The sequence below is a fragment of the Hipposideros armiger genome, unplaced genomic scaffold, assembly GCF_001890085.2.
Source record: "Hipposideros armiger isolate ML-2016 unplaced genomic scaffold, ASM189008v1 scaffold_635, whole genome shotgun sequence".
NCBI classification, from domain to species: domain Eukaryota; kingdom Metazoa; phylum Chordata; class Mammalia; order Chiroptera; family Hipposideridae; genus Hipposideros; species Hipposideros armiger.
In genome coordinates, this window is record NW_017731985.1 from 333,708 (window position 1) to 348,033 (window position 14,326).

At 49.0% G+C, this 14,326-nt stretch overlaps 1 protein-coding gene across 10 annotated transcripts in view; it reads left to right on the forward strand.

The window, feature by feature from the left end:
• NUMA1 (nuclear mitotic apparatus protein 1) overlaps window positions 1–14,326 on the forward strand; it is an 88,907-nt gene that overhangs the window by 60,814 nt on the left and 13,767 nt on the right. For 9 of the 10 annotated variants that reach the window (XM_019625596.1, XM_019625597.1, XM_019625601.1 and 6 more), the window contains 11 exons: window positions 371–456; window positions 6,212–6,291; window positions 7,475–7,557; window positions 8,093–8,173; window positions 9,513–9,600; window positions 10,915–11,035; window positions 11,566–11,723; window positions 11,944–12,061; window positions 12,152–12,269; window positions 12,617–12,757; window positions 14,077–14,199. In XM_019625596.1, coding sequence (XP_019481141.1) covers window positions 371–456; window positions 6,212–6,291; window positions 7,475–7,557; window positions 8,093–8,173; window positions 9,513–9,600; window positions 10,915–11,035; window positions 11,566–11,723; window positions 11,944–12,061; window positions 12,152–12,269; window positions 12,617–12,757; window positions 14,077–14,199 — 1,197 coding nt within the window. Of the gene's footprint in view, window positions 1–370; window positions 457–6,084; window positions 6,140–6,211; window positions 6,292–7,474; window positions 7,558–8,092; window positions 8,174–9,512; window positions 9,601–10,914; window positions 11,036–11,565; window positions 11,724–11,943; window positions 12,062–12,151; window positions 12,270–12,616; window positions 12,758–14,076; window positions 14,200–14,326 lie in introns of all 10 variants that reach the window. The other variant, XM_019625602.1, reaches the window with a different exon arrangement.

A 14,326-nucleotide genomic window follows, 5' to 3' on the forward strand; every position in this document is an offset into this window, starting at 1 on the left:
ATCAGGTTCTTCTCCAGAGGCAATGTTTGTAGTTTCTCGTGTATTCTTCCAGAACCATTTTATGCCTAATTGTATTTAAAGTATACTCCTAGTGCTAGAACATCCTAAGAGAATTTAAGCTCTTATTTAGTTGAAGCCAAAGGAAGGACTTTGATGTCAGCATTCAGGTGGCTATAACTGAATGAGAGGGTGCAGCACCATTCCTTTGCTGAAATTAAAAAACCCTATGCTAATCTGTTCCTTCATTCCTGTAGCCTACAACTGTGAGCACTCACAGTGAGCAGAGAGTTGTCAACATCTGGGTAAAGGAACGAGCCACAGTGCTTTTTGTGTTTCGAGGGTTTCACCAGGCTCTTCCTTTGCTCCTCAGGTGAACGGCCTGCATGTGGCTGACCCCGTTGAGGCCTTGCTGCAGCTCCAGGACTGCAGCATCTTCATCAAGATCATCGACAGCATGTGAGTATGCATCTCATCCCTGTCCAGCCTCTCAGGTGAGGCTGTATGCTGGGTGTGGACTGCATTTGCCCCCTCGCGTAGGAGACAGTTGTGACCAGAAAGCGTGGGCAGGATCGCGATGGCATCAGCTGGTGTGGGGCCCAGAGGCAAGCACACGCTGGCCTCATCCTCCAGTCACTGTGTCCCTCCTTGGGAGGGCTTCTCTCCTGTCCCACCCTAAGGCTTCCTCACTCTTGCACAGAAGAGCCTGCATCCAAGTCTCTGTGCTCTCACCGTATTCCAAGAGCCTGCTCTGGGGCTCCCTGTCCGCTCTGCTCTGGGGCTCCCTGTCCGCTCAGCTCGATGGGAGTCTTCTACAACCCTCCTTTTGTGACTCATTCTTACCTTACAAGCCCTCTTTGCAAACTGTAGGGCCAGGAAGAAGACAGGGGATGCTCTTACACTTAATGGAAATAGCAACACCTAGAAATCTCATCTCTAACTTGTTAGCACAACACAGATATGCCCTTCTCTAAACTATTACAGCATTTCTGGGGGTCTCACCTGCCTCATTAACTTGCTTTGTGAGGTTGATTAGCATTTGATAAGCTGCTTTGTTGTCATGTAGCCAGGATTCTAGTTTGGGCGTTTTCTTTCTATATCTGTATCTTTAGCACATTTCCTTTTAATATCACAGTTATTTGGGAAATCAATGGAATGGGGCCTTCTCCTGATATCTTACCTCTCTGGAAGGAGGCAAAGATGGGTCAAGCTATAACCTACAGTTATTAAGCTCACATAGTTTCTCTCTTTTCCCGTATCATTAACTTTCAGGAATTATGGAGGACAAAACTGACCTCTCACTTCTTTGTGCTGTGAGCAAAAGTAGAGGCCAGCCATAATATAAGGACTTGAGGGTATAGTGATGGAGAGGAAAGTGCAGTAGACTCTGAGCCCTCAGGCCAAGGATAGACTGAAGCGTTAAGAGCGTTTGTGTGGCAGGCAGGAACTGGCATCAGGGATTCAGCAACTCTGTGAAGCAGTTGGGCCACCCATTCATAGATAACAGCTCATTGACAGGGAAAGAAGGTAGAACTGAGCTTGTCAGAGGCAGGGACTGGGTCTGATTCATCTTGGGTCCTCTGCACCTAGCTTAGGACAGTACATTGATTTTAATTAATGTTTGTTGGGTAAGTAATAAGAGGATGAAAATGTAGTTGATATTTTCCACCCGCAAAGCCTAGTGGCGCTGAGTAACCCAGGACAGATGGATTTGCTAGAGATTTGTTTTTTGTTTTTTGTTTTTAATCTTTTGAATGTATCTTTTGAAATGTGTATTGGTAGTGGGACGTCTTTTAGGATTTCTTAAAAGTCTCTGGCTCTAACCGGCACCTGCCTTAGTACCTTTGAAAGAAATCACTATTCTTATTTTGGTACAGACACTACCATTTTCTCTCGTAGTTATCCAGGCAGGACCTTTCAACATCATCTTGAATTTCTCCCTTTCCTTGGCACTGATTTCTGATCAATCACCATCCTCTCAGTTTGTCCTTTAGAAGACTTCTCACATCCCTTCCTCCGTTTCATTCCGGGTACCAGGCCCTCATGGCCTCGTTCTTCTCTAGTCTGCCCTTATTCCAGAGCATTACTATACACGTGCCCTCAGGAACCTCCTTCCAGTCCTGCTCTCATTGTGAGGCTCCACAGCTGATGAGCCTCCGTGACTGGTCATTGCCAGGAGGTTGGATTCTAAAATCTTCAGCCTTGATATTCAAGAACTTTCATCAGGGGCCCATCTCCTCCCACCAGTCTTATTTCCTACTCCATACACCAACCTTTTTTGTTGATCCTGTAGAATCTCCTAAATTCTGCTGTTAATTGCATCATCTTGGTACTGCTTTACTTGCTCTCTTCACCTTGTTGCCTATAAACTGGTAATTAGATCTAAGTTTGATTAGCTTAAGTTGTGTGTGTGTGTGTTTTGCACACACCTATAAATCAGCATTTTGCAATTCTTAATGAAAATAATTATTTTGCAAACCCTAATGAAATGATAGATCTAGGCAACCAACATCAATGGCTGGGAAAACTATTAGGCCGGCAATACCTAACCACTGTTTAATTTTAACTTCACTAAAAAAGGCAGCGGGCATGATATGCCTTGTGTTCTAACACACAATAGGGTGCAAGTATGCTTTTTTTTCCCCCTGACTTAAGAATAGATCCAAGGAGCTTTTGCTTTTGAGAAGATAAATTTTCTTACCTTGATGACAAGAGCAGTAGATGTGTCCAGGGGCAAAGATGTGTGCTCTTTTTTTTTAGATTTTATTGGGGAATTGGGGAAGGGGAACAGCCAAGTTGTTGTCCTTCAATCTTAGTTGTGGAGGGCGCAGCTAGCTCAGCTCCAGGTCCAGTCGCCATCTGGCCACCTGTCGGTAGCTCGTGGCCGTTCAGCTCAAGTTGCTGTGTTCAATCTTAGTTGCGGCTGGGCATGGCCCACCATCCCATGCAGGAGTCGAACCAGCAACCTTGTTAGGAGAACATGCTCTCACCAGCTGAGCCATCCTGCCACCTGTTGGCAGCTCAGCAGCAGCTCAGCTCGGGCGCAGCTCACTGGTCCATGTGGGAATCGAACCGGTGACCCTGTTGCTCAGAGCTCACACTTTTTTTTTTTTTTTAAGATTTTTTTAATTGGGGAATTGGGGGATGGGAACAGCGCTGGGGAATTGGGGGAAGGAGAATAGACAAGTTGCTATCCTTTTGTTCTTCAGTCTAGTTATGGAAGACGTTGCTTCACTGGCCCAAGTTGGCATCACGTTGCGCTCTTCCCGGGCGAGGCAGATCAGTCGCCGGCTTCTGGATGGCTGCTCACGGTGGCGGCTGCTGGCCACTCACGCTGGCTGCTGGCTACATACGGTAGCCCATGGCAACCCACTGCAGCAGGGGCTGCAGCCTACGCCGTCGCCGGCGACTCATGGCAGCCCAGCTCCAGGTTGAAGAGCTTGCACTCTTAACCAACTGAGCCACTTGGCTAGCCCCTGTGTACCTTTTTTTAAGTTTGTAAGGTGATGGGAAATTTTCACAGGGAGATCAAAAGTTCAAGATGCTCCCCTTCCTAGTTGTCTTGTAAGGTGTTGCCTGAGCCTTTGGCTGGGGGGTGGGTGTGTTTTAGAGGGAGGGACTGTTGAAATCCCAGGTTACCCCTAATCTCCATCTCAGGTCCAAGACAATGTAGACCAACTTCTTGGAGAATGTGTTCTGGCTGTTGCATTTCTGATGCTGTTACTGTCACTAACTGAAATCAGATGCCTCGTCCTCAGGGGAAGGAAGTGGAGGATGGCAGGGTTGGAGCAGATAGAAACTGTGGAAATTAAACAGGGCTTGTTCCTTGGTCCGTTGGCCTTCTGTCTTGGAAAATTCATTGGAGTCAACCTCACTGACAAGTTTCTCTTTCTGTTCTATGTGTGAATAGCCTGAAGCAAAAGGCTGACCCATCTTTTCTATATCATGAGGCTTGAATAACAGAGTTTAGTGGAGGTGTTTTGCCAGGAAACCTAAATTCCTAACATTTATCTTACTGACATTGACTTCTACTCTTCCCAGGAAAAAGCATCCCTCATCTGTACCTACACCATGTGTAGTGACATCTGCTGTATTCCTAGCTTTCAGTTTGCACAGTTGGAGTGGTCAGTTATAAATGGTGCAGTTGTATCCATGAGTGCTGTAGGAATTCCTGAGAAGGAGGACAGAGGTGTGACTAGCAGTGGTTCTGGATGGCTTCCTGCCAGAGATGAGACTTGAACGTATTCTTAAAGGATGGGCTGGATATCTCCAGGACAAGCATTTTCCAAAGCATGTCCCATGCAACTTTACTTAGCCCAGGGGCTCAGTAAGGGGGGTGGGGGTAGAGGAGAGGTTTTGCAATTAAATACATTTAGGAAATAATGCATATTATATCCTGTTCTTTAGAAAATGTTCAGCTTGGTTTAACCTAGTATTTCTCAAACATTTAACCCGTGAACCCTCTTTATTTTTATCTAATGGAATACGCTTAGGTAAATTACCGTTCTACTCTAAGGCAAGGAGTCACAACAGTCCAGATTGTGGGCAGAGAGCTCTTTCAGGAGTCTGTGAGGAGATTTACACCTCCAGAAGTCTAATCCCTAATCACAGACCAGCTCCCCAGAGTGCTTCTGGTGGCGGGGCTTCATTCGGAAGGATTCTCTGTAATCTACTGGGACACGAGGGAGCTACTCTCATGGTCTTGGCTAGGATGCTTTTTGTGCTTTGCAGGATGTCGGACACTGGAAGGTTCTAGGGCCTGCCCTGCCCTCCAGAAAGTTGGTTGAAACGTGGAGATTCAGATTCTGAGGAACACGAGGTCCTTTAATGAATATTTCCAGCAGTAGCCTACATAGAGAAGTCAGCTTTCTAACTTAAAGTTGAAGATACCTCTGAAAATGAAACTTCCGGTTAGCCAGGGCGCCCACTCTTCCCCCCCAAGCCAGGGCCTGGGCTGTGTGAGAGCTCCCCCTGCTGTCTCCCTGCTCTCATTGCTCTCCACACTTTGCTTTCCCATTCAGTTAATAGGCACAGTGACAGCTACAGATCAAAAGTGATTGTTCCTTGGCCTGGCCTCTGGGAGACTTTAGCCACCTCAGCCTTCGGCATAGTGTGTGTTAAACTTTGCTCTGTCGCTTTAGAGCCTGTTCCCTCCTGTTCTTTTGGTTCTTGTACCTGTTTTTTCCTTCCCATCATGCTGTGTTACTCTTACTCTAGCCACGTTTCCCAGGCATCCTGACCTTTTATACCTGAGCCAATCAGACTATTGAACCTAGCTTCCCACTTATCTGTGCTGCCTCCACCTACTCACAGCCTCCCTCCCACAGAGCTTTTTTTATAGTCGTGCACCGCATAACGATGTTTCAGTCAAAGACGGACTGCATCCGCGACGGTGGTCCCATAAGATTAAAATGGAGCTAAGAAATTCGATCGCCCAGCAGTGTTGTAGTGTTGTAGCTCAACACATTACCCACGTGTTTGTGGTGATGCTGGTGTAAACCTACTGCGTACCCCGTTGGATGAAAGTATAGCACACACAGTTATGCACAGTACATAATACTTGACAATGGTAGTAAACAACTATGTTACTGGTTCATGTATTCACTGTACTTTTATCGTTATTTTAGAGTGTACTTTTTCAACTAAAAAAAAGTTTGCTGTAAAACAGTATGCTGTGTTATACACAGCAGCCTCATACGTCTTGTGTTCACCGCGTCTCTTGATAGCATCATTTTCTCTTATGCTTGAGTTAATCTCGTGCTGTTCTGTACACTTACATGCTGTAGAGGCTTGTGGCCTAGGAGCAATAATAGGCTGTGTACCATATAGCCTAGGTGTGTAGTAGCTACACCATCTAGGTTTGTGTAAGTACACTTAGTGAGGTTCACACAGTGACAAAATTGCCTAATGATACACTTCTCAGAATGCATTCCCATTATCAAGCAGTCCATGACTGTAGTTACAAATGGCATGGCAGAGTGCTGTCTTTCCCAGAAGGACCTTGTGCCTCAAGTCCCCACTTCTCACCCACCACACACAGTTCCTTCTGAATAAATGGCATCTTGGTGTCTTCTCCCCTGCCTCCAGCACCTGGCCTGGTTCTCTCCGATACAGTGCACACCAAGCCTGAAGAAATGGGGAGGTAATATGTAATGCAGTGCGAGGAGGGAAGGGTTGCTAAGTGCTCTGGTCCTAATACTTGCTCTTTTTCTAGCCACGGCACTGAAGAGGGGCAGCCAATCCTGCAGCAGCCGGTGCCAGAGAGACTGGACTTTGTGTGCAGTTTTCTGTGGAGTAAGCACCTTTCTTATCTAGCTGGGAAGGAGCTGCTTCCTCAGCTCCTGGGACTTGGGCGTCCACAGGAACCCGTTCATAGGTGTCTGTCGGGGCAAAGGCTCAGGGCTGCCCTCTCTGTACCACAGAGATGAGTACATCCGGGTCAGCCTCCCTGGGTCTGGGGATGCTCACCAGAGGGAAAGAAGAGTGTCCCCTCAGTCTCAGAGCCCATCTCTGAGATCCATGTAGAGCCAGAGGGTCGGTTTCTGGGACTCATCACCTTGGGCTCCATTCCCGCTCCCTGCGAGGAGGCGGGGGAGAGAGGGACATCCATGTTACCCTCTTGCCCTTGCAAGAAAAATATTTTCCCCAGATAACTGAAGTAATTGAAGGCAATAGGTGTAGGGGCAGAGACACATTTAGGTTGAGATCTTGGCCCTTCTACTCACTGCTTGTGTGACCTTTCTGGACATAGATTCCCAGTCTACAAAATGAAGATAATAATGGTTGCTCTAGGTTGATGGGTAGATAACACATGCAGAGCTTCTGGCACAGTGCTCGTCAGTTCCCTAGCTTGTACAGCATGGACCCAGAGTCTTCACCTTTGATACGGGAGCTATCTGCCATCTCCACCTCAAGAGAATGAATGGAAAGGAGATAACAGATTTATTGAGTTGCCGGAAAAGGCATGACATATGTTTTCTATGTTTTTCGTTGCAAAAATGTGTCATGACTTTTCCGACAACCCAATAGATAAAGCAAGGTGTTAGTAATTGAGCCTAGGCCCTTCAGCAGCATAAGAACCACATGTCCCCAGTTCTCCTCCTCTGACCCAGCTGCAGGCTTCCTCTGCGACCTCAGTTGGAATGAGACTTTAGAGTGACCTGGAATCTCTGGGCTCCTCTGTGGTGCTGAGCAGGAGCTGGTACATGGGTGGGTGAGTGCAGTGTCACGGCTCAGAGCTGCTGTGAGTCCAGCCTGCTTTCTTCATGAACTATCCCTGTAGTCCTTGAGCTGACACAGCACAGAACTCTCTTCAGATGGGACAGTGTATGTTGGGGAGAGAGGACATAGGAGTCAGAAGCCCTCCGTCTCCTAGCCCCACCAGAGACCATGATTCTGCTCTCACTCTGAGGTTCTGATGATCTCGGGGATGGCCCCCAGGAAGTTCACCCTGTTTTCCACATTGTTGTCATTACAGAAAACAGAAAACATCCCTCTTCTCCGGAATGCCTGGTGTCAGTGCAGAAGGTGTTGGAGGGTTCAGAGATGGAACTGGCCAAGGTAACCAGACTGGCAGGGCCTTCTCTTAACGCAGGGGAGATGGTGGGTGCTTTATTTCTGGGGCTTGTGGAGGTTTGAGGTAGGTGTTGGCAGCCACCTGGCTGGGGCAGAGGCTAATTCAGCCAAAGGATTCTCGGAGCTCATGCCATATGACAGAGAGACCATTACTGTGGGCCTCAGTGGAAGCCTGGCAGGAATCGGGTCTCACCTAGCCATTGTCATATTTGTCTTTTTAGTCCAGTCTGCTTTATTCCCTCTTCTGTTTCTGGGTGCTGGCCTAAAGGGTGCCTTAAGCCTCAGACCCAGGGTCCCATGAGTCCAGGTATTCAGCTGTGCAGGAATTTTTACACATAGGCATTGAGTCCTCAAGTGTTTCCTGGGGCAGTTAAAGGGCAGTGGCCTGGGGCTGCTGAGTTTTGGGAGCTTTGGAAGCATCTCCATCCAGAATAGCTCCGAGTCTCCAGAACAGCCCGGGGTGGGGGCACTGAGAAGAGAGATGGCCCCACTCAGCAACTGCCTCCTGTTTGGCTTCCAGATAACCATGCTGCTCTTATACCACTCCACCGTGAGCTCCAGAAGTCCCAGGGCCTGGGAGCAGTTTGAATATAAGATTCAGGTAAGCCCTGGTGCCTCCACTCTACCCAGCAGGCCTAGCCTGTGCTGCTTCTCACCTGAAGAACAATATATAATGCAGTAGCATTGTTCTTTTAAAAAGTTCTGTTATAGTAGTTACAGCCATTTGTTATAGAAAGCCTGGAAAGCATTCAGAAGCGCAAAAAAAGGAAATAATGTGCCAACAATCTCATTCTCAGAGATAACTGCTAACTTCTGAAGGATATTCTTCCAAATCCTTTTTCATATTTAACTATACCTGAAACTGTACTGTGTTTGAATGATACATAGAATTTCTTCTCTCTTCATATATGTGTTCGTGTGTGTGTGTGTGTGTGTGTGTGTGTGTGTGTGTATTTTTTACACAAACTGTTACTCCATTGATTCCTCCTCTCTTCTAGTAGGAAGGATTAGTAAGAGAATGTCTTTGTCCACCGTGACATCCTAGTTCAGAGCAGTTGCCTCTCCCCTTTTCTACGTAGCCCCGAAGTGAAGAGGAGTTGGTGCATCTGCTTCTTTGTATAGGAAATTGACCTGGTTGCCAGGAACTACCTGCCATATAGGTCCTGATGTTGGCCTTGCTTCCTGCATGTGCAGCTGTTCTTTACTGCCCAAAGCGGAAGCAGCGGGGATGCCAGAGTGGGCAGTGTAGGTGACTGGTGGGGCAGTGTCCAGACAGCTGTAGCCTTTCACGTGGTGGCAGAAATGTTGAGTCATCCCATTTTAGACTCACTGAGCTTGTGGCTCTTGTCTGGGTTGGTTTGTGTAGTGGCATGAGAGGGATGGGTGGCTCCTTCCTCCTTCAACCTTTTCTCTGCTCCAGGCTGATCACAGACCTGGCAGACACAGAAATTCTAGAGGAATAAGGAACTACAGCAGAGTTGGCCAGGAAAATTAAATCAACCCTGCAGCTTTGAAATTCAGACAAAGAAGGGAAGATTTTACAGCCGAGCTGATGGATAAGCTTTGGATGAGCCCCAGAGGTGTGCTCACTCAGAAAGAACAACAGTGAGAGGGTCAGCTGAAGAGACCAACATAATTACGTTTTCTGGCTGCATTACTTTCCTTGCCTGTTCTCTTCTCTTGTGGTCAGGAGTGAAGTCAGTTAGGAACTCTGTCTGATGCCGGGTACATCTTTAAGGGAGATGGTGCGGGGGATGGGAGCAAATGGGGCAAACACGTCGCTAATAGATATTCTCGGCTGGACCATGGGGCTTCCAGCTCTGAGAGGATGAATGGGCTCCAGCAGGCTCCTGGGGCTGGCACTGCCAGGGTGGTGCCCTCCATCTCTTCAGGCCTCCCTAACACCTGAGTGATGCTCTTTCTCTCTCTTTGTGGCCCAGGCTGAGTTAGCTGTCATTCTCAAGTTTGTGCTGGACCATGAAGATGGGCTGAACCTGAATGAGGACCTAGAGAACTTCTTGCAGAAAGGTAAGTGGGGCCAACTCCTGAGGATCCCCTCCTCCTCTCTGAGCTGGGGACTGCTAGGATCCTGAGTCGTTAAGTGCAGTGAGATGTTGTTTCGGGCCCCTAAACAAGACACAGAGTTGGTGCTCAGGAAAAGTGTGGAATGGAGCAGGTTGATTTCTGGGCCCTGTTGCCATTATCCCTATTCCTCCTTGCCGCCGGGCAGCCAGCAAGCAGGGCATCTGTGTGATCACGTCTGCTCTTAGCTTCTCCTTGAGCACCCCCCACACATACCTCTTCGTTATTTCTTAAGTAATCATTAATCTAGGTTTAGAAGCTTGGAGTGCAGTCTGAAAAGATGGTTTTTCCCCACATGAAGCTCATGTTCTAGGTGGGAAAGCAGATACATAAGCCAGTAAGTATGATAAGGAATAAATGCTAAAACAGAGAGGTACCGAATCTACCAGATGTCTTGGTGGAAGCATAATAGAGTGATAGCTCTGCCTGTCTTCTAATGAAGCAGCCATCTAGTGATGATAGGATGTAAGACATGGGCTCAGGCAAGCTCTCTTCCAGCCACTGAATTTGATGTTCCTCATATTCAGGTTCCTCATGAGCACTTCAGGTGGAGATGTTGCAGATATGAGTCTAGATTGCAGGAGAGGCTGTGGGCCAAGTTATGGGTTTGCAGGTCAGTGTATGCCTGGCCATTGAAGCTGTGGGCACTGTGGGCAGACCAGGGAGGCCCCATCTGAACTCACGGGGCTTAGAGAGAGTGGGGGAGGGAGGAGCCAGTGAGGGAGATGAATAAGAGTGGGTGCTTAGAGGTAAGAGAACCATGTAGAAGCAGTCATGGGAACTAAGAGAAGAGAAGGTTTTGAGAAAGGTGTGGTATTGGCAGTGCAAGACCTCAGAATGGAGAGTTCAGAAATGAGACCAGTCGCTCTGGCCTGAGAGGCCGTTGGGGCTGAGAGGAGATCCTGTGCAGGGTTCTAAGCTGCCTCTCAGTGTGGGCTTAAGGGAAAAGCGTGGGCACTTGGTCATCTCCGAGCATGGAGGACATGGAGGACTCAGCTTGCTCACTCCACTCTGCTCTTCTTGAGCACACACGATCTGTGGAAATGGAAGCCCTTTGCTTGATTTGGCTTAGGAACACTGACCTCTGGATAACCCAGTCACTAGGTTTCAGGTTCTGCCCAGTGGCCTCCCTCTGTAGCTTACATAAAGTAAGTGTCTGTGGATTCACTCCCACTCAGGCAAGTACTCAAATTGCATAAAGATGCAAATCCGTTCCCTCTCTTACCTCTCTGGTTGGTTTCTCTGCTCCTTACCCCCCAGCTCCTGTCCCTTCTGCCTGTTCCGGCACCATCTCTGAAGAGCTCTCCCCACCCAGCCACCAGGCCAGGAGGGAGGTTCGCTTTCTAGAGCTACAGAAAGTTGCATCTTCCAGTGGGAACAAGTATGTGCTAAGCCTCTTTCCTGGGGCGGGGCCTCAACATCCGGTCCTCAAATCCTTCCATGCTAGAGGTTAACTGTTGAGCAGCCCCTTACATCATTAGGCAGTGTTTGCAGTACCCTGCAGATCTGGGATGTCCTCAACTGCCCCAGTACTAATTGGGAGAATTGGTTGGGATCTGTCTTGGGCAGAAGGCCTCCTTCAAAGTCTGTTCCCTGTGTATGGAATTCCTTTCTTCCTTGGAAACTACACTAAAGTCCCTTCTCTTACTGCATCACTGCAGACGCAAGGAGAATGCATTCCCAAAACCACACCTTTTTTTTTTTTTTTTTGGCTTGGAGAAAGGAGAAGGGTTTTCTCAAGGTCATGTCATGAGGCATGAGATAGCACTGCATACAGAACCCAGTGTTTGGGCCTCCCAGCCAATGCTCACATCCATAGTGCCCTGTTCCCCCATCCCTGCCTATTGCTGGTCATTTCAGGCCTCACATCTTGGACTCTGACTATGGCATCTGGGCCATCTCTTTCCTCAGCTTCCTCTCAGGTTCTCCAGCCTCCCCCATGGGTGATATCCTCCAGACCCCACAATTCCAGATGAGACGGCTGAAGAAGCAACTTGCAGATGAGAGAAATAATAGAGATGAGCTAGAGCTGGAGCTGGCTGAGAACCGCAAGCTCCTCACCGAGAAGGGTAGGTGCCTGACACACGGCAGCTGTGTATGAATGGGCAGCATCTGGGATTTTTCGGAGGCATGGCCCCTCTGCTGGCCCTGGGCCTGTCAGGCTGACCTCCTGGAAGCGGTTCTGTCCTTGCCTCCATCCTCCTTTTTCCTTAGACTGGAGGCCTCCTCCGAGCTCCCCCTCCTCCACTTTGTTCAGTGCTGACCCTCCTCTCCCCTCTCCCGGGCCAGACGCGCAGCTAGCCGTGATGCAGCAGCGCATTGACCGCCTGGCTCTGCTGAACGAGAAGCAGGCCGCCAGTCCGCTGGAGCCCAGGGAACTGGAGGAGCTGCGCGGCAAGAATGAGAGGTAGAGTGCTCCCTGCCTGCCTCCCGGCTCCCCGCCCACCCCACACTCTTGCGGGGTACTCTCTTGCCTCACTGCTCCCTACTCTCGCAGCCTCACCATGCGGCTCCATGAAACTCTGAAGCAGTGCCAGGACCTGAAGACAGAGAAGAGCCAGATGGATCGCAAAATTAACCAGCTTTCTGAGGAGAATGGGGATCTTTCCTTTAAGGTGAGTGTTCCGGGGGTCTTGCCCCCGCCCGGAGGCCCCTTGGGGTTGAATTTGTCTGGACGATTCCCCAAAAGAGGGTTGAGAAGAATGTCCTGGCCCCTGTCCTATGCTTCCGTCTCTCCAGGGACCTGCATACTGTGCCCCTTTCCTTGTCCCATAATTGGCCGCTGCCAGGAACTGGGATGTGGCCCTAAATTTTGATTTGTAGTCCTGAGTTAGGGATGTGATTCATTGTGATTGGTTGGAGGGTGGGAAAGAACATCAGAGGCATCCAGCTCCTGGAGTTCAGGGAGCAAACAGCAGTGCCCGCTTTGACCCCGGGTGATGGGGATTCCCCTTTGTCTCAGCTGCGCGAGTTTGCTAGTCACCTGCAGCAGCTCCAGGGCGCCCTCAACGAGCTGACAGAGGAGCACAGCAAGTCCACTCAGGAGTGGGTGGAGAAGCAGGCCCACCTGGAGAAGGAGCTCAGCACAGCCCTGCAGGACAAGGTAACCCTCTGCTTGGGGAGTCAGGGCCATCTTGACATGTGTTCAAAGCTGATTTCTGTTTGCCACTCTCTTCTTTGGGGCCTTTGGGAATTAGTTTGGCTTCTCTTCAAGGTTGAATAGTGTGCTGTAATGGAAAGATTGTGGGCTTAAGTCCAGTACACCTTTGAACCTTGTCTCCTATTTACAAGGTGTGAATCTGGGACAAGTTACTTGATCTGTTTCTCTCTCAGCATCCTTTCCTGAAAATGGGAAAAAGAACGAGTAGCTGCCTCATCAGCCATTGTAAGATAGTAATACATAGGAAGCACTTAACACATTGTGGGGTGCAAAGTAAGCTCCCAGTGAATTAGTTGCTATTATTATCGATGCTGTTATTAGGAACTCAGTTCTGCCACTTATTAACTATGAAGCCGTGGGGCAAGGCACTTAACACCTGACCTTCGGCTTCTTGCTCTGTACCAGAGGGATAGTAATAGCTACCTCATGAATCTGTTTTGTGGATTAGAAATTAGAAATTCAGTGCCTGCCCCGTTGTGGGTGTTTAGTGAACAGTGTAGGGGAGGGGCCGTGCTGTGGCTGCTGCTGCTGCTGCCCAGAGAGGCAGGGGGTGGTTTTAAGCTGGGTGGGTGTTTGGATAATCTGGAAGCCAGGACTTTCCTGAGAAAGGGTATACACAGTAAGAAAATTTGAAGTAAACTTAGCAGCCTTGGAGAAGAAATTAGCAGTCACATGACTCAATTCAGCCCTAGAATTAGGGCTAGAAAGTCAGGTCCCTCCTGGTCCCAGGTCCATGGTTTCTTTTTTTTTAAAAAGATTTTTATTGGGGAATTGAGGGGAGGGGAAGGGGAACAGACAGGTAGACAAATTGCTGTTTTGTTCTTCAGTCTAGTTGTGGAGGACGTCGCTTCACTGGCCCATGTTGGTATTATCATTGTGCTCTTCCCGGGTGAGGCAATCAGTCGCCGGTCATTGGTCAGCTGCTGTTTGGTCAGCCGCTCACAGTGGCTCCCGGCAGCTGACACCGTCCCTGGCGACTCACAGGAGCCCAGCTCCAGGTTGAGCTGTTGTTCATCATCTTAGCTGTAGAGGGCAGTGTCACTGGCCCTCATGTGGGACCGAACCGCAGCCCTGTTAACCAGCTGAGCCACTCGGCCGGCCCTAGGTCCATGGTTTCTGAGACTTTTATCTAGGTCAGGACAAAAGGAGATTTTGGTAACAAGGTGCTAGGGTCCTATGTTTTGCTGATGTTCGCAAGGGCTTGTGGGGTCGTCTGATGCCTGTTACAGCTCTGTTCTTATGGGGCTCTTGTTTACTCCCAGAAATGCCTTGAAGAGAAGAATGAAATCCTTCAGGGAAAACTTTCACACCTGGAAGAACACTTGGCCCAGCTGCGGGAGAACCCACCCCAGGAGAAGGGCGAGGTGCTGGGTGACGTCTTGCAGGTAGGAAGCGCAGGCAGGAGCAGCCGTGAGACCTGTGTGCGGGGGTTGGTGTGGACCCATGTTCAGCAGGTTCAGGTTCCTGGCAATCCTCAGTTCCCAGAAGGGCCCTAGTGACTGAAGAGTCATG